This window comes from Notamacropus eugenii, chromosome 5 (assembly GCF_028372415.1).
Source record: "Notamacropus eugenii isolate mMacEug1 chromosome 5, mMacEug1.pri_v2, whole genome shotgun sequence".
NCBI classification, from domain to species: domain Eukaryota; kingdom Metazoa; phylum Chordata; class Mammalia; order Diprotodontia; family Macropodidae; genus Notamacropus; species Notamacropus eugenii.
This window is the reverse complement of record NC_092876.1, coordinates 79290584-79310758: the sequence shown is the minus strand read 5'-3', so window position 1 is coordinate 79310758 and position 20175 is coordinate 79290584. Positions and strand designations below refer to the sequence as shown.

General features: G+C 40.1%; 1 protein-coding gene across 1 annotated transcript in view; it reads right to left on the bottom strand.

Annotated features, from left to right (window-relative positions):
* The window catches only part of TRIT1 (tRNA isopentenyltransferase 1), an 87556-nt gene that overhangs the window by 13301 nt on the left and 54080 nt on the right, over positions 1–20175 (bottom strand). The window contains exons 5-6 of the mRNA XM_072609940.1: positions 15161–15303; positions 361–472 (exon numbers count right to left, since the gene is read on the bottom strand). Coding sequence (XP_072466041.1) covers positions 361–472; positions 15161–15303 — 255 coding nt within the window. The remainder of the gene's footprint in view (positions 1–360; positions 473–15160; positions 15304–20175) is intronic.

The window sequence follows — 20175 nt, the reverse complement described above, 5'->3', positions numbered from 1 at the left end:
TCCCAGTATCGCTCTTGGACCATCCAGGATCAAGAACAAGTCTTCAAATACTTGAAGGCAGCCAGCAGGTCCCCCCAAGTATCCTCTTTCTCTGAATGAACACCCTCGGGTTCATTCAGGGAATCTTTAAGTGGCACAGTCTCCAATTCTTTCATATCCTGGTCACCCTCCAATCTGTCAATACTCTTCCTAAAACATAGTACCTACCAGGACTGAAATGGGTCATATGCCATAACCCTCTTCCAATAGGGAACAGAATAAGGCCAAACAATAATACAGATAGAACTAATTTTTGGCCCACTAAGTCCTGGACACACCTGAAAGGGGTGGAAGGGCTGAGTACCGTCCCCGTGTGCTCACCGATTCTCAGCAACCTTCTCCCGGTTGTAGCGCCTGTGAAACTCTTTCAGCTCCTCTAGAAGTCCGGCAGCTATCATTTCATCCACCCTCTTGTCCAGGCGCTGGTCTAGAACTGATGATGAAATCGATCAGCCAACAAGCCTGTATTTACTTGGGATCTTCCCTTATCAGACTTATGCAAAATTAATTACACAAAATCAGAACTACTAAAGATCAGAAAATATATATACATATATATTCCAAGGAAACTAGGCGACTACAGTGCTGGCCTGGAGTCAGGAAGACTTGAGCTCAAATTTACTTCAAGACACTTACTAGCTCTGTGACCCTGGGCAAGTCATTTAGATTCTGTCTACCACAATTTCCTCCTCTGTAAAATGAAAGCACCTCCCTCCCAGGGTTGCTGTGAGGACAAGATAAGATAATATTTCTAAGGTGCTTTGCAAACCTTAAAGTAATATAAGATGCCAGCTGTTATTATCACTTCACATTGCCACACCAGACAAAAACAGCCAGACAAGAGCATAAATGCAAAAATGGTATGCTGGTGTACGTCTGACCACGTCAGCTGAAGAATTTCTAATTCGCTGGCAGTCAGATGTACCAGTCTAACAACGAAACATTCTTTCAGTGATTGTTAGACTCTCAGAAACCATCTGGTCCAGCTCCCACATTACATAGAAGAAGAAAAAATAACTTCTGCTTTTACAAGTATATTAATGTTTACAAAAGCCCTTTTCTAACAATACCTCTGTGAGGTGATACAAATATCAATCCCATTTTACGGATGAAGGAATTGAGGTGCAGAAAGGTTCAGTGAATTACCATCATGCAGCTAGAAGGGTTGGAGCCGAGAAAGAATCTGAGTCACTTCAAGTCAGTGGTCTTCACATTATGCCTCTAATTTTTAGAAACTAAAGCCCAGAGGGTAAAAATAACTCATTCCGGGATATGAGAGGAACAAATGACACAGTTGGCATTTTTGGGGGACAAGGTAGTGGGGCTAAAATTCCATTCCAATCTTGAACCTAAGATCCTATAACTAATTATTTATTCACCTAATCCAAGTTGTACTCATTTTTTTTTCCTAGTCACTCTTTAGCTATTTATTTCATTTGCCATTCTCACCTAGGTAAGTTATTTCAAAGTTTCAGGATTTTGTCACCCAGGGGAAGAAAGTAGCGTGAAATATTTAATGTTTGTTATCTGATGATGGCATAATGAACCAACAAGCCTCCATAAAGTCTTACTGACTTTACTTACTGATTCATTCTAGTGTAGATGTGAACCTGGGTTCAAATGCAAAATGCACACTCTATCATGCTAGAAAAACTCCTACAGTCCTAGCAAAAGATGATGTCTGCTTTTTCAAGACAAGCCTACCTAAGTACAGACAAGCTCTGTACTGTGGCCACTGAGCAATGACTTCTTTCACCAGAGCAAGACAAGAAACAAAAACAGAAGATGACTCCTACGAAGGGTAGCCTCCAAGTCATGAAAGAAGCTATAAATTCTAGAAAATGAATGAAGGAATAGGCACTTATTGAGCACTTATCATGTGCCAAGGATATCACACAAAGCAAGACCTGACCTCAAGGAGCTCACACTCTAATGGGGGAGACAACACAAAGAGGCAGCAGTGAGGAGACAGAGCATTTCTGAGCAGGTGCCCATACAAAGGTACAGAAATGGGAGAGGGAGCAACATGTGTAAGGAATACCAAGCAGGCCAATCTGATTGGATTACAGACTAAACACAGTCAAGTCTAAAGAAGCTTAGAAATGCAGGCAGCGGCTAAGTTGTACAGAGCTTTAATGAGGAAGGAAGGGCTTTTTACTTGATCCTGGAGGTAAATAATGGAACACTAAGAGGAAATCAAAGTTGTGAGTCACCAATCCTCGTCATGGATTAGATACTGAAATGTATTTTTCTCCTTCTGAGAGAGATTGGGAGGGTCAACAGATGGAAAATATTGTCTGTGCTGTCAGAAGAGATCGCTATGTCAATTGCATTTTGCTTAAATGTTTTCCTGGTTACCAAAAGGGTTCAAAGTCTACTGCGAGGAGAAGGAGAGGGTACATGGGAGATACAGAGAGATGACTGATACAAAAACAAGAGGCATAAATAAAACTTACTGGATAGAGGGAGGGAGAATACAAAGTGTCACAGTTCTTAGTTATCTATAAACGCTAACTTAGCTGTTGGTATTCCAAATGGGAATAACAACCACAATTATAACCAATAACCCCACAGCAGAGACACTGCTAGACAAATTCCAGCTTATCCATCTTGATACTCTCCTTACAGATAAAACAAGAAGACAAAATGAAGTGGTTACTAAGCAGAAGGATGGCTCACAGGTTTTTTTACCTTTGGACAGGCAAATAAGAAACCATTTTACCATACTTCCAAAGACAGGAAGATCCACCATCCCATGGGACATGGTCACCTTATATTGGACTCCTTGTGAATAAATCCCAAATTAGAAACATACAAATGAGAAGACATGACATGGAATTAAAACAATCCAAACTTGACCTATTTAGGTAATGTACTGACACTTAAAAATGGAAAGGGAATAAAAGAATATTGACACAGTATCTTCATTTCCCAAAGAATTTTAATCAGTGCCCCTGATGAAGAGACCAAAAGTCTAAATACCATCTCAACCAGCAAACATACGCTGTCTTAGGTAGGTGGAGGTATATGGCGGCCAAAGGCAAAACCAATACTAATTAGAAAACCAACACACACACACACACACACACACACACACACACACACACACACGTGCGCATGTGCACACGAGTGCATAGTGTTTAATAAATTCAAAGACTCCAAATCCTGGAATATGGACTTACCATCTGACAAAAACTGTTGGGGAAAAGAGAATGCAATGTAACAAATTAGGTTTAGACCACAATCTCACACTACCAATGGATACAAGACTCAGCCACAAAAGGTCTTATCAAACAAACTAGAAAAGCAGAGAAGGAAACACTTTTCTCAACTATGGGTAGGTAAAGAGTTCTTGACCAAACGAGGAATAGAATGGAGATCACAGAAGACAAACAATTCTGATTACATAAAGCTGAAAAGTTTTTGCACAAATAAAATGAAAGCAGTGTGACTTAGAAAGAAAGTGGTAAACTAGGAAAAAAGTCTTTGGAGCAAATTTCTCTAATAAAGGTCTGGTATCTGAGATATATAGAGAATCAATACAAATATAAAAATAACATCTATTACCCAAAAAATAAAGTAAAAAAACAGAAGCAGGGAGTTCTCCACAAAAAAAATGGAAAGCCTGTGACACCTATATTAAAAAATCTCCAAAGCACTAATTGTAAGAAAAATGCAAATCACAACCACTTGGAGGTTCCACCCTGAATCAAGGTGTCTGGTAAAGACGATAGAAAAAAAGGAAAATGGCCAATTGCTGGATCATGTATGAGGAGAGGCATAACAAAACTTCATGGAATTAGTCCATACACTCTGGAAAGTCAGTTGGAACTATGTCATTCCACCCCATCATTAAAAGGAGCATATCCTTTGACCTAGCCATATCACGAGTGGGTATATATCCAAATAAAAGAAAAAGGAAAAGAACTGCTATGCGCCAAAGTATTCATCACAGCATTTTTGTAGCAAAGAACTGGAAAGTAAAGGGACACCATTTAACTGTGAAACTACTCAACAGATTATGATATACGGATAAAACGGAATGATTTTATCATAAGGAGGATGAAAGGGTGTACCGATCCAGAAAAACGATGGAACACACGTACAAACTGATACAGAGTGAAATGAGAGATGCAAGAAAAACAACTCATACAATGACTACAACATGCCAAGAAAGACAACTTGAAATGTCTCTGATCAATGCAACAGACACCATGACTCCACAGAGGGATGATAAAGTCCCACCCAATCACAGGGGTTCTGGGAGTGGCAATGAACCCCAACGGTCCTGCGGTCAGCCCAGCCCTCAAAGCCACTATTTGTAGAAGCCATGCCTGTGGAGACCTCTTCAGTACCTCCTCAGCACGCTCAGCTGCCTCTCCTCTCTAACTGGAAGGCAGAGTGATAAACTCCTCCCAGAGAAGGAGGGCTTCATTTCACATCAGCTGCTCTGCTTGGCTTTCATTCCACAAACATCATTCCTTCCATCACCTGAAATCTCATCATCACAGAGACACCAGTCTCAGTTTTAAAACTCAACACCTTCCTCTTCCTCTGACTAGAGAATGGAGCAATTTTTCAACCTTCTTTTATATGTTGCCTTCCCTCATTAAACTGTAAGCTCCTGGAGGACAGCAGCTATTTTTTAAAAAATACCAGGGCTTAACAGTGTATTGAGCACATAGTATATTATTGAGAAGGAAGGGGCCAATCATTTTCATCAACTGCCATCCAACTGCTACATACAGGACAGGGAAAAGACAGGAGACAGCATATGGCAGGGAAGAAAAACCATTACTTTGAACACCAATTCTCCTCAGACCCTGATAAGAGATAGCTCTAGACTCAAGAACTTTGGGAAAAGCTACAACCATCGTTGAGCACAGAAATCATGTGAAGAGGGGGGTCATCTTCCTCCTCATCACCATTAGCAACTGCTAACCAACTATCTTCAACAGACAAAGAAACATAGGAGCCCTGGAAACAGAAGCACCTCCATGACCCCTGATTCTGCTTCCAGTTCAGCCATCATCTGGAGAAGTAACTCCTGTGGAGAAGGGGCCAGTCATCCCCACCAACTGCCATCCAAGGGGAGGCAAACCAGTCTCAATGAAGCAAGGCCCCCAGAGGAAGAGACCAGAGGCAGCAGATGGTAGCAAGTCAAACCACAACCACCACATCATCTCCCTTCAGACACTGAGGGGGATAACCCAGGCCCCTGAAGCCAAGAGCACTGTTAAATAGCAGGGCTTTCGGCCCAGCAGCCTAAGCCATTATCCTGGAAAGCAAGTCCTGTAGAGATGCAGTCTGGCAGCCATTCCTACAGGTGCTACAGCCACAGCTACTGAAGACTCAGAAGAGAAAGTTCTTGTCACCAAGGTCCTGGACAAAGTTCAGTGGCTCAACATCAGAAAGTGAAATGATTTTATCAGTGGAAATGAGTTCAAAGACAGGTATCATCATCTACTTCTTTGCTGGCCTCTTCCCATTTAACTTAACTATGTTACCCTCTCTATTTTGGGTCTTCTGCTATTAGAATGTGATCTCCTTGAGGGCAGGGACTGCCTTTTCTATCTCTATCCTCAGAACTTAGCACAAGGCTTCACACATAGTAAATGCTTCACTAATATTTCAATGGTTCCTTAGTTCATGCATTTGTCCATTGGTGACAGAAAGGTGATAGACCAGAGGTACAAAATAAGGCATACATTTTCAAACATGGCAAAATGTGAGAAGTGGATTTGTTTAGCTTGACTATCCTTAATTGTACAAGGGAAGGGTTGCGTTTGTTTTGGCAAGAGGTTGGGACAGAGAGGGGACTAATGACAGAGATATCAAACAAAAAAGAAAAGATTTTAAAACTTCTACAAGTGCACTAAAAAGAGAAGGACTTCTAGAGGAGGTATAGACAAGAAAGAAAACTTTAAAATGAACACAATGATTAGATGTCCATGGATTTGGGAAGGCATAAACATCATGGTACCTGAATGTAACGAAATAACATTGTGCTTTAAGAATCGACAAACATGATGAAGACAGAAAAGTATAGAAAAACTTAACATGAACGAATATAAAGTGAAGTGAACAATCAGGACAACAATTATTATACAATGACATCAATGTAAATGGAAGAATAACCACCATAAAACAATCAAAAGTGAATGTCAGAATTACACAGAATAAGCTGGACCTCAAGGAAGAATTAGGAGCCTACCCTCAGACCTTTGGGGAGGGGGTGGGACACCCTTATGGGTGTGAAATGTTGAAATATGACATCAAATTTTTTTCAATGCACTGATTGGATTTGCTGATTTTTTTCCCTGCTTCTTCCTTCTGTAAAAAGTCTACTATAAGCAATGATTCTTTGGGACAGAAGGGAGAAAGAAATATAGAAGTGATAAAAAGGGAACCTTAGGTAATGGTAAAAACAAACCAAAAAAATATATATTTTTTAAAAAAAGAAACTGACGTGATGAATTTATCTAATTTTAAAAACCAAGCTGCATATAATAAAGACTTAGAGTTCTATATGAATCATGATTTCTATGTGAAACTATTTGATTAATTTTTGCTGAGGTTTGTCAAGTTTAGAGTAACAAAATTAAAATCCTAAGGAGAAAAATTACTACTTCCCAGTCTATGATGATGCATCTGGATAAAATGTCTATCAAAGTACATTTGAAATAGACACTGCAGGTGAAGTGACCAAAAGAAAGAGAGTATGCCACATTGTGTGTGGGAAATTGCTCAAGTGCTATTAATGGGATCAAACTTCTCCCTGAAACAAAAGGTCATCTTTTTTGCATCAGTATTATTCTGGTGATATGACAGAGTGGAATTCACAGTCTCTGAAGAATGAAAGGTATGGGTGACACAAAGGTATGCTGTGTACAAGCAAAAATAATAGCCTATGTTTTTATAGCTCTTTAAGGTTTGCAAATCCTCACACACCTCACTGGTCCCCACAACAACCTAGTGAGGCAGGTCCTACTATAATTCCTATTTTATGGATGCAGAAAGCGAGGATGAAAGAGAAGCAACTTGCCCACAGTGAATGCATTCTAGCCACACCACCACCCAGCCTCCTCATGAGCAATGAGAATGAAGAAATGCTTAGAAGAAACAGGGTTGAGGACATCAGAGAAACATGCCACTGGAAAACAAATGTGGTGAGGGAGCAAGAGTGAGGGGTCACTGACGCCCACTCCAGGGCTGCTCTGATGTCCACATCAGGCCACCAGATCTGGAAGAAATCTATCAGCAAGGCAGGTAGGTGGGTCTTCTGAGGAGAAGGGATACACACAAGGTCAAAATGGGTAGATTTCAATTTGTATCCCATCAAATCATCAAATAAGACATAAGAAAGATAGCACAACACTTGTAGAGAAGACTGAGTATCTGTAGAAATAAAATATATAGATGACACAAAGCTGAGAGGGATAGTCAATAATCAGGATGATGGAATCTGGATTCAAGAAGACTGATCAGTAGGTATATCACAAAATGAGATTTAATACACATTTCTAAATTTAAAGTCCTGCACTTACTTGAGTTCCAAATCTAAAATGAACATGTAGAGAAAACAAGACAAGAGGACAACTTAACGTGAAAAAGACTTAGAAGTTAATCAATCAAAATAATTAGGTAGTTGCCCAAAAAACTGATACCTCCTCACTCTACATTAACGTATGAATGTCCAAGAAGAGGAAGTGACAGTCCCCACTGTATTCTGCATTGGTCAGACTACAAATGGGGTACCGTGTCCAATAATGGGCACGGCCACGTAAGAGGGACACTGACCCTTTCCTGGTTCCTTCCTATAAGTGCTCTTTGACCCAAGGACACAGGTCTCTTTGCTGATCTCTCACATAAAACACTATCTCCTGACTCAGAGCATTTCCACCGTTGATTATTGACTTGAATGCTCTCCCTTCTTGTCTCTGCCTCTTGGCTTCCTTCTAGTGCCAGCTAAAATCTCAACCTCTGCAAGAACCCATTCCTGATTCCCCTCAACGCTAGTGCCATCTTTTTGAGATTACCTCCAACTTACCCTATATATATTTTCAAGTCCAGTCAACACGCATTTATTAAGCATTTTCCATGTGCAGAACACTGCAAAGCACTGGGAGTGACAGTCCATGTTCTCAAGAAACTGCCATTCTAATAGGGGAAGGAAGCTAAAAGGGGCAAAAAGATGGGGGAGAGAAGAGAGGAAGGTGCCCAGAGTCAGGAGAGCAGACTGGAAAAGAATGAGAAATGGCTGGCCTGGGCACCCTCTTAAATAGAGGTTCTAGGAGGAGCCAGCCAAGCAAAGGAAGAGGCTGCAGAGGCACAGGCAATGCAATGTGTTGAAATCTAAGATGAAGAGGTTCCTACAGCACTGGAGTACAGACTAGAGAGGAAAAATTTAATTGTATAGAATCGCTAGATTGTTGTTTCCCCCATTAGAATCTGAATTCCTTGAAGATAAGGTCTGTTTTTGCCTTTCTCTGTGTCTCCAGTGCTAAGTGTGGTGGCTGGCACACAGCAAGGACTTAATATAAGCCTCCTGACTGAATGTGACAAATCAGAGCACATCTAGAGGATGACAAGGATGGTGAAAGGCCTAGAAAGCAGGTAAAAAGAGGGTCTGTTGAAAGAATTATCACAAATAAAGAGCAAAGGGCAGCTGATGGATAGAGAGTCTGGCACTTACATAATGTCTAAGGATATGGAGGCAAAGGCCACACAGAATCAGTATCATAGCAGGGAGCACCCACATAAGGGGATCACTGTAACACTGAAGTAGTCAAGAAAGAAAATCAAGAAGCATCACCAGATCAAACCCTGAACATGATAGATATTCTAAGAATAATTTGAGAGAGGAAGCCCTCCAATCTCTCAACTTTCCACCCACCCCCATATCTAGTCAATTGCTAAATCTTATCAATTCTGCCTTATCAGCATGACTCACATCCTTCCTTTTCTTTGAAGGCAGTTAGGTGGGGGGCAGCGGACAGAGAGCTGAGTATGGAATCAGGAAGATCTGAGTTCAAATCAAGTCTCAGATCCTTACTAGCTCTTGACCCTGGGCAATTCACTATACTTGTCTGCCTGTTTCCTTCTCTGTAAAAAGGGGATATTTTTAGCATCTACCTCTTAGTATTGTTGTGAGGATCAAATGAGATGATATTTGTAAAGCCCGTACCACAGTGCCTGGCACATGGTAGATGCTGAATAAATGATTTCCCTTCGTTCTTCTCTACTTATACAACCACTACTCAAAGTCAGGTCGTCCTCCCTCTCACCTGCACTATTCTACAGCTTCCTAGCTGGATTTCCAGTCTCAATCTCTTCCTTCCCAATCCCTTGGGCACATTATTTTTTATCTTTCTAAAGTCCAAGTTGGACCACATCACTTCTCTGTTCACAAACTTTTAGTGGCTATGCAATTCTACTGGGATAAAATAAGAACTCCTCACTCTGGCACTTTATTCTGTGGCTCTAATGTGCCTTTCTGGCTTAATGCAAATTACTTCTATAAACGTACCCTCTGCTCCAGCCAGACTGAAACTTGACATTTCATGAACTCACCCTCATCTCTCTTCTCTACTCCTTTGCCTAGGCTATGCCCCAAGCCTAGAATACACCTCCTCTCAATTCTGCCCCTTAGAATCCCTGGCTTCCTTGAATGCTCAGCCCTTATGCAATCAACAACTTTCAGAAAGCTTTCCTGATGCCCTAGTGGTTAACACTGTATTGTTCTTCAAATTATCACACATAATCATCTGTTTATGTGCTATATCTCTTCAACAGAAAACTCTTTGAAGACAGGAACTTCTTTCCTTTCTCTTTGTATCTCTAGCACTTGGCACAAAGCTTTGCTCATATCAGATATTTAATAAATACTTAACTCTCCTTAAACATCTAATGAGCTGGTGTGGAAGAAGAATTTGATTTCTTTATTCTCTTGCTGTACAGGGCAGAACTAGGATCTGTGGTCGAAGATTACAGAAAGCGAAATTCCAGCTCATATACACATGTGTGCTGTAGTGGATTCAGAAGACTGGTTTAAATGGTAAGTCTGCCACTTACTACTTAACTTTAGGCAAGTAACAGCCTCTATGGATCTGTTTTATCTGTAAAAATGAGAGGGCTGAACCAGATGACTTCTAGCTCTAAATACTAAAAAAACTTTCCTGATAATTAGAACTGTCAAAAAGTGTTATGGGCTACCTCATGAAGTTCTGGACAACTCTTCACTGGAACTGCTCAAGAAGAAACTAGACTATTGTAAAGAATAACATAGAGGGAAATTTGTGATTTGGGAGTGGCTTGGCCAAAATGACTTTCCAAAGTCCCTTCCACCTCTGAGAGTCTGTGATTCTCTGATTCATACCTGGCAGTCACACTTATAACTATGTGATGAGCCTGGTATTATCATCTAAAGGTGCCATTTTTGGTTTAAGTTTATAATAGGGATAATAAAGTTTATTTTAAAATGTTTGCCATTAATCATCTCTCATAAAAGAGGCAAGTAAAAGACTTTTCAGTGGAGGGAAAAAGCAGGCAGGTGAGAGAAAAAACATGAAGCTTATTCATCACATTCGACTAAAGGAAGGAATAAAATGCACACTCATTTTGGTATGAAGACCTATCTTACAATACAGGAAAGTGGGGGAGAAGGGGATAAGCAGGCTAGGGGAGGATGATGGAAGGGAGGGCAATGGGAGGAGAGAGCAATTAGAAGTCAACACTCTTGGGGAGGGACAGGGTCAAAAGAGAACAGAAGAAATGGGGGGCAGGATAGAATGGAGGGAAATATAGTTAGTCTTACACAACATGACTACTATGGAAGTCATTTGCAAAACTACACAGATATGAGCTATATTGAATTGCTTGCCTTCCCAAAGGGGATGGGTGGGGAGGGAGGGAGGAAGAGAAGTTGGAACTCAAAGTTTTAGGAACAACTGTTGAGTATTGTTCTTGCATACAACTAGGAAATGAGAAATACAGGTAATGGTGTACAGAAAGTTATCTTGCCCTACAGGACAAAAGAGAAGATGCGGATAAGGGAAGGGAGGAATGTTAGAAGGGAGGGCAGATTGGTGATAGGGGTAATTAGAATGCTCAGCGTTTTGGGGTAGGGGAAGGGGAGAAATGGGGAGAAAATTTGGAACCCAAAATTTTGTGGAAATGAATGTTTAAAACTTAAATAAACAGATTCAAATAAAAAATAAAATAAAATAAAATGTTTGCCATTAAAGAAATATTTCTTTCCTTCAAATAAGCACACAACTGGCATCAATTTGAAAACAGCCTTTTCTAATCCCTTCTTCTGTAACTTTCTTCTTTTTATAGGGTTACTCTATTTTTAGGTGAAATAATTTGTGAGTTTTTTCCTGACATGATCTGTGTGTACAGTCTCTCAATCTGCACTTTGTCCTTTATCTTCATCATGTTGTAGAAATTTCCTCCTAGGATTTCCTTAATGTATTTTAGGCATTATGGTACAGGTGAAAAAACAATAGATTTGGTGTAAGATGACCTGGGATGCCTAGCCTTTAGCTTCTTTCTGACCAGAGAAGCTGAAGCAGATATGAGGCAGAATAGTGTCAAACTTGGCTCCCAATGGGGCCTAAACCACATTAAAATGTAATTAGGAAATGTTTAACAAAATAAAAACACAATTCAACAAAGATAATGTTTATTTTTATTTTCTAAAGTTAGTATGCAACCTCACTCATATCCCTAAGTTTCATACCACAGGTATAGCAGATGGAGAGGATATCTAGAAGCCAGGAAGACCTGGGGTCAAGGGCTACCTCTGATATATACTGGTTATGTGACAAATCACTCACCCTCTCTCAGGGCTCCAAGTGACTCTTTAAGATTATCAGCTGTAGAGAAGGTGCTGAACTGCATTGTAGCAGAGATTATTTCCTCAACAATGAGACCACAGGTCTATGTCCCTTTACTTACCCAGTGAAGTGGAGCTCACAACCTCGAGGGTCCTTTACAGTTCTAAAAATATGGTTCTACAGGTTGGGGGCAGAGCCAAGATGGCAGAGTAACAGCACAGATTTGCTAGCGCTCTCCCCCCAAATACCTATAAAAAATTACTCTAAACAAATTCTGGAGCTGCAGGACCCACAGAATGATGAAGTGAAGCAATCTCCAGCCCAAGACAGCCTGGAAGGTCATCAGAAAATGTCTATCATGCCACGCTGAGAGCAGAGTGCAGTGCAGCATGGGCCACATCAGCATAGACAGGACTTGAGGAGGCCTAGGGGGGACTGAATCTTGGGCACCTGTAGTAGCTTCCAGACTTCATGACCCCAAAACATCAAGGACAAATTGAAAGGTCGGTGTAAAAAAACCTGTGGGACCTATATGAGAGAGTAGAGTGGTCAGGTCCCAGCTCCATCGTGGTGGAGGGGGTGGAGGAGCCCACGGAGGAGAAGCCCAGGGCAGCAGCAGCAGGAGCAGGGGCAGCAGCAGCTACTTCTTCTGGAGCTCTAGGCCCACAGACTATGGGGGGATTGAGTGACTGACAGTACATCCCGCCCCCATCCCCACAGGAAACGGAGAACTACCTTAGCAAAGAGCTCAAAAGTCAAGTAAATGGCTGAGGAAATGAGCAAAAACCAGAAAAAGAATCAGACAATAGAATCTTACTTTGGTGACAAGGAAGACCAAAGTATACAAATTAGAAGACAACAAAGTCAAAGCTCCTCCATCCAAAGACTCCAAGAAAAATATTAGGTCTCAGGCCATGGAAGAGCTCAAAAAGGATTTTGAAAATCAAGTAAGAGAATCAGAGAAAAAACTGGGAAGAGAAATGAAAGTGATGCAAGAAAATTATGAAAAATCAGTCAACTACTTGCTAAAGGAGCCCAAAAAAATGCTGAAGAAAATAACACTTTAAAAATGAGACTAACACAAATGGTAAAGGAGATCCAAAAAGCCAATGAGTAGAATGCCTTAAAAAGCAAAATTGGCCAGATGGAAAAGAAGGTCCAAAAGCTCACTGAAGAAAATAATTCCTTAAAGATTAGAATGGAGCAGATGGAAGCTAATAACTTTATGAAAAATAAAGAAATTATAAAACAAAACCAAAGGAATGAAAAAATAGCAGACTATGAAATATCTCACTGGCAAAACAACTGACTTGGAATATAGATCCAGGAAAGACAATTTAAAAATTATGGGACTACCTGAAAGCCATGATCAAAAAAAGAGCCTAAACAACATCAACTTTCAAGAAATTATCAAGGAAAACTGCCCCGATATTCTAGAGCCAGAGGGTAAAATAGATATTGAAAGAATCTACCGATTACCTTCTAAAGAGATCCCAAAAGGAAAATTCCCAGAAATATTGTCACCAAATTCCAGAGCTCTCAGGTCAAGGAGAAAATATTGCAAGCATCCAGAAAGAAACACTTTGAGTACTGTGGAAATACAATCAGGATAACACAATATCTAGCAGCTTCTATATTAAGGGGTTGCAGAGCTTGGAGTATGATATTCCAGAGGTCAAAGAAACTAGGATTAAAACCAAGAATCACCTACTCAGCAAAACTGAGTATAATACTTTGGGGGGAAAAAATGGTCATTCAATGAAATAAGAGGACATTCAAGCATTCTTGTTGAAATGACCAGAGCTGAATAGAAAATCTGACTTTCAAACACAAGAATCAAGAGAAGCATGAAAAGGTAAACAGGAAAAAGAAATAATAAGGGATTTACTAAAGTTAAACTCTTTACATTCCTACATGGAAAGATCATATTTGTAGCTCTTAATATTTTTCTCAGTATTAGGGTAGTTGGAGGGATTATATACATATAGACAGAGGGTATAGGGTGAGTTGAATAGGTAGGGATGATATCTAAAAACATAAAATTAAGGGGTGGGAGAGAAATATATTGGGAGGAAAAAGGGAGAAAATAGAATGGGGCAAGTTATCTCACATAAAAGAGGCAAGAAAAAGCTTTTTCAATGGAGGGGAAGAGGGGGGAGGTGAGAGGGAAAGAGTAAATCTTTCTCTCATTACATTTGGCTTAAGGAGGGAATAACATGCACACTCAATATAGTATGAAAATCTATCTTATACTACAGGAAAGTAGGGGGAAAGGGGATAAATGGGAAGTGGGGGAGATGATAGAAGGGAGAGCAAATGGGAGGAGGTAGTAAGAAGTAAACACTTTTGAGGAGGGATAGGGTCAAAAGAAAGAATAGAATAAATGGGGGGGAAGGAAGGATAGGATGGAAGGAAATATAGTTAGTCTTTCACAATATGACTGTTATAGAAGTGTTTTGCATAACTACACATGTGTAACCTGTATTGAATTGCTTGCCTTCTCAGTGCGGATGAGTGGGGAAGGAGTAAGGGGGAGAACTTGGAATTCAAAGTTTTAAAAATGAACATTAAAAATTGTTTTTACATGCAACTGGGAAATAAGATATGCAGGCAATGAGGTATAGAAATCTATCTTGCCCTACAAGAAAATGGAGGGGATGGGGATAAGAGAAGGGAGGGGGTATGATAGAAGGGAGGGCAGATTGGGAGAAGTGATAATCAGAATGCACTCTCTTGGGGTGGGTGGAGGGGAGAGATGGGGAGAAAATTTGGAACTCAAAATCTTGTGGAAGTGTGTGATGAAAACTAAAAACAAATAAATTTTAAAAATATATATATATGGTCCTACAATCTTTTCCCATAGTAGGACAAAACTATGATATTTGAGCTCCATTGTGCCCTAGCAATTTCAAAGTCTCCTAGTAGGTACTCACAACACAAGAGTCAGCTATATACTCCATCTTGACCCTGACCATTCCAGATTAACTGGTGATCCAACTAGTTCGTAGACATTTTTCACCAAGATCCTCTTCTCCCTCTCTTCCTGCCTCAGGTCTTCCATAAGTCTCATTGCAAGTCTCTCTCTCCTCTTTTCATACAAAGTTAGCATTAGAGGTGATGCTGGTACTCACTTTCCTCTGATCTGGAAAATGAATTCTCCAGAATGGTGACAGTATTATCCTTCTCTTGGTCAATGGATACTGGAAATCATGTGGTGTGGAGAGTCTACATTTCTCAGAGCATCACATTTTTAGAAAAATCTTCGGGAATTATTCTCTTACCTGCTTGATCTGCATGCAGCCAGAAGATACAGGGGTTAGGGAACTTCAAGGGCCCCCCTAAGGGACCCCCACCTTCTTCTGCATGTTGACGACTGAGAAGTTCACTATGTGAGATTCCTGTTTCTTCAAACACTTGCAAACTCCTGAAAAGTTAAAAAAGAAAAAAAAAAAAAGATGGGCACTCCCTGAAAGACCAATAGGAAACAGATGTTTAGTCTGTGTTAACAGGCTCAGACAGGAGGGAAGCTGTTAGCAAACTGGCAAATTCATTCTCACAACATAATTATGACTAAATTTCTTGTTGGTATGAAAACTCAAAGCTACTCCAAATCTACCTATCAGAAAAAGTCTCTAAATAAAAGCAGAAAAAGGGTCAGAAATAGGACTAATCTTTTAAACCTGGTATTTTTCTCTCTCTCTAGCTCCTTTCATTTAGACATAGGCACAACTATTTATAAATCTCCTAACCAGGCACCCTACACCTTCATATTCTTCCTTCTCTAAAACATCCTTTCAGACTGCTATCTCCCAAATCTTCTTAATGCAAAAGTCTAATTATGTTACCTATTGCTCAAAAACCTTGAATGGCTTCCTGTTGCCTGAAGTATAAATTCATAATAATAAGTAGACATTTCCCACCCCCAACCACCTTTCCAGTCTTCTTATACCTTAGTCCCAGTATACTCTTCCATCTAGTGACACTGGCCTCCTGGTTGTTGCATGAACAAGACACTCCATCTCTCAGCTCCATGTATTTTTTCTGGCTGTCCTCCATGCCTAGAACATTCTCCCCTCTCCTCTCCTCTCCAACTAGTGGATATCCTTGGCCTTTAGTAAGTCCTAACTAAAATATCATTTTCTAAAGGAAGCCTTCCCCAACCCCTCTCTTAATTCCAGTGCTTTCCTTCAGCTATTTCCTATTAATCCTGCTTTGTGTGTGTATGTGTGTGTGTGTGTGTGTGTGCACGCACTGTTTCTCCTACTAGATTATAAACTCCTTGAAGACAGGGGCTGTCTTGCTTCTTTTTATATTCCCATTTGCTTAGTGTGCCTGGCACATAGTGGGCTCTTTATAAATGTTTATCGACTGATTCCTTAAAAAGCTCCAGTCATTTGGTATTATCTTTAGGGTCAAATACAAATATGGTATTTGGTATATTCACAACTTGGCTCTAACATACATTTTTAGATTTAGAATACTTTCATACACAGTTCCTGGCCCATAGCAGATGCTTAATCAATGTTTTTTCATTCATTCTACCAGTCAAGTCGAGCTGGTCTTTTGCTGTTCCTCACATACGTCACTCCATCCCCTCTCCTAACTTCTCACTCCTCAGATGTTACCAGCATGTGTCAGCAGCCTTTGTAATGCCGAACCCAGCAGGCCCATCCTCCTAGCAAGGAATTCCTTGTGGGACCTGCATTTTGAAGAAGCACCCCAGTGAGACATCCTTCACTCATCTCTTGGTTTGGTCCCCAAATTCCGGACTTCAGCCCACACTCTCACATGGTTCCTTCTACCCCAAGCCCTTTTTATCTCCATTTTACTGTTATCTTCCTGCAGTAGAATGGAAGTTCCTTGAGAGCAGGGACTATCTTTTGTCTTGTTTTTATTCCCAGAGCTCAGCACAGTGCCTGGTCCACGGTAAGGACTTAGTAAATACTTCCTAACTTGACTAACTGTATGCTCTTTTACAGTGTCCCTGATGCTCATGGGCTGTTTAAAGGTTTACAGAGCTCTTAAACACAGAACACCTTATCTGAGTTCAGAATTCGAGGTGCTTCTCTGACACTTTTAATCTGACTGATGTACAAACTCTCATATCTCAGACCTGTCTCTATGTCCTTCTGTAAATCCCACCAAAGGGGTCTATGCACCATGCTCAGGGGTTTTCTCTACATTTCTTGATGTTGTGCTGTTGTGATGTTGCACAGAGACTAGCCATTTGGCTACCTTTTGAAGGCACTGTTTTAAGAGTTGAGAAAACCTAGGTTCAAATCCCATCACAAGCACTTACTAAGTGTGTGATGCTGAGCCTCAATTTACTCCTCTGTAAAATGAGTTTGGACTCAATGGCCTTCAAGGTCTCTTCCAGCTTGCAATCTATGATTCTGTAATTGTACAACCAGCCTTCTTCCTTTTCCCACCCCAGGTATTAAGATCTTCAAGGCAGCTCAGTGCTGCAAGCCTGGAGTCAGGAACACCTAATGTCAAATCTGTTCTCAGACACATACCAGCTGTGTGACCTTGGGTAAGTCATTTAACACTGTCAGTTTCTTCATCTGTAAAATGAGCTGGAGAAGGAAATGGCAAACCACTCCAGTACCTTTGCTAAGAAAACCCCAAACAAGGTCATGATCAATTGAGCACTAATAAAATGGATGACCAACAAAAACAACAGTGATGATCTTCGTTTTTATAGATGCTGAAGCTAGGTTCAGAAAACTAAGCTAGTCATGTTTATAGAGTTAAGAATCAGAAGCAAGATTCAAATCCAGATCGTTCTGACTTCAAGTCTACTGGCCTCTACCCACCATGCCCTGGCTGCTGCCCCTTGTCGCACATAAACACAAATTCCTTTGCTAGACTGGGAGACTGTCCAAAATCTGTTTCCACCCAGGCTTTTATCTCTCTGAAAATTACAGCACCTCACGCTGAAAAGAGATCTCAGTCTCACACCATTCCTGACAAGCAATCATCTAGCCTCTTTTAAGAACACTAGTGAATGAGAACTGTCCCATTAAATCTGCTGAGGCAGCCTATTCTACTTTCAGAAAGTTTTGCTAGGAAATGTTTCCTTAAATGAACCCAAAATGTCTATTCTCCCCATCTCCCTTCACCCATTCAACATTTTAGGCAAACTAGATCTTATCTTGTACTCTCCCATCTCTATACACTTGTACAAGCTGTTCTCCATGCCTAGGACACACTATCTCCTCATCACCAATCCACTGAAATCCTTCTCCTTCTTTAAAACTTAAAGGCCATCCATCTCTCTTCCCACATGCTGCTTTCCCTGGTCTTCCCTTAATGAAAAGCCATCTTTTCTGCACCTATCACATTGTCATACTCATCTGTATACCTGTAATCTCATCCCTCCATTAGATTTTAAGTTCCTTGAGAGCAGGGAGTCTTTTCTTCATATTTTAATTTCCAGTGTACAGCACTATTTTTAAATGACACAGTAGTCACTTAATACATCTTTGTTAAAATTATATTTTGGAAAGTTTATTCCAAGTCAAGTCAGGTTTCTCTAGATTACTTTTTCCATAGCACAGGGGTACACTGACATATCTAACACACTTCAACTTAAATATCAGAATGAATAAAGAATATGCTTGGATAAGAGAGTGAACACACATGCTCTTATACTATGATCATTTTCCCCTTCTGAATACATTAAGGAAGGCAGGCAGAATCAGAAAACTCAACTCCTATAGCCATACTTAGTCACTCAGGTGACCACATTTTTCCAGCTTGAAAGAACATTTCTCCCTATTCTATTCTATTTCCTGAACCTAGATTATTGAAAAGACTCCCCATCTTTTCAAATTAGTGGTGACTGAATGAACTGACAAATACAGCCACACCTCACTTGCAGAAAGATCACAATTGTTCAGATTTGTTATAGAGGCTTCTACCTTAACAGTAAATGAAAACAAAACAGAACAACAAAATGAAACAAAAAACATCTGAGCACACTACTTAAAGCACTACATGTAACTAAGTACATCCTATATGAAGCCAGGCAACGTCTCCACATAAGAGAGGGCCTAAGGTCCAGGTTCTGGCTCAAAGCTTATTAAATTAAGCACACAATTCTAATAGACGTAGCTACTGGGTTAACACCAGCTAACTAGAAGAGGTGGGTAGAGCATCAAAAGCAGCTATTTATGCATATACTAGGTCAAGCCATCCTCTGGTAAAAAATCTTTAACGGCTCAATTCAATATGAAAGAAAATAAATTCTAGTATTTCCACGCACATGCACAGAGAGATTAATTTTTCATAAAGAAAACTTGTGTTCTATACGTAACTTTTCTGTTACCACTACTTTTGAGTATTTCAATAGGATAATAATAGTTACTCACCAAACATGCCCCATCCTCCCTGCAAAGGCTCCACATACCCAATGCCCCGGGTTAAGATCTCTGCTCTAGCCAAACAAAACTACTTACTGTGCGCCAAATGTGTCTTGCACGTTCCACTTTTTCTAACTGTTCCTTATGCCCAGTTCCATCAGGAAATGTCCTCCCTGCAACTTCCTCTCGTCAAGTACTAAATTCTTAGCCACTCTCTAAAGCCCAACTCCAATGTCATCTCTTCCTAAAAGCCTTACCTGGACCCCAAGCAATAACCTTTTCTTGTACAGATCTTACATAACCCATATTATTCTATCATCCATACACTCTAAGAAGGAGGTCACTATAGCTATCTAAAATTTGCCATATCTTTCCCAACACCTAATAGTGTTATGCCTATGGTATGTGGTTAATTAAATGTTTACTGAATTGAATTCCAGCAGTGAAAAGTTGTAGGTGGAACTTTAGGAAGGTAAAAATCTAAAAATAAGTGGTTTGCATAGTATAGTTATGGATAATCTCAACAATTACCTGATGCAGACCAAAACAATAATGATACTAATTATTTTTTGCTCAAGAAAGGAAGGAAGTCTATCAGACACTTTATTTCTATCCCAGCTGAAAGTCAAAGATTCGTTCACTGAAGTAATAATTACCATTTAGCTGGTAAACTCACTTACACAGAGTAAAAACACAATGCCTGATAAGACCACTAGATGAAGTAGCTTTCTAGTAATAACAACATGAAATATTCAATCTTTCCTTTTCCACCATCAAGACAATTTGGTGTCATCTTTAACAGAAAAATTAGCCTGGCCAGGTACCAGAATCTCATATGATTTGCTCTTCCATTTCTATTTGGACATGACTTCAGTTCATAGTATCCAAGGAAGTTGTGGAATTTGCTACTATACATGAGACCTTGTCTAACT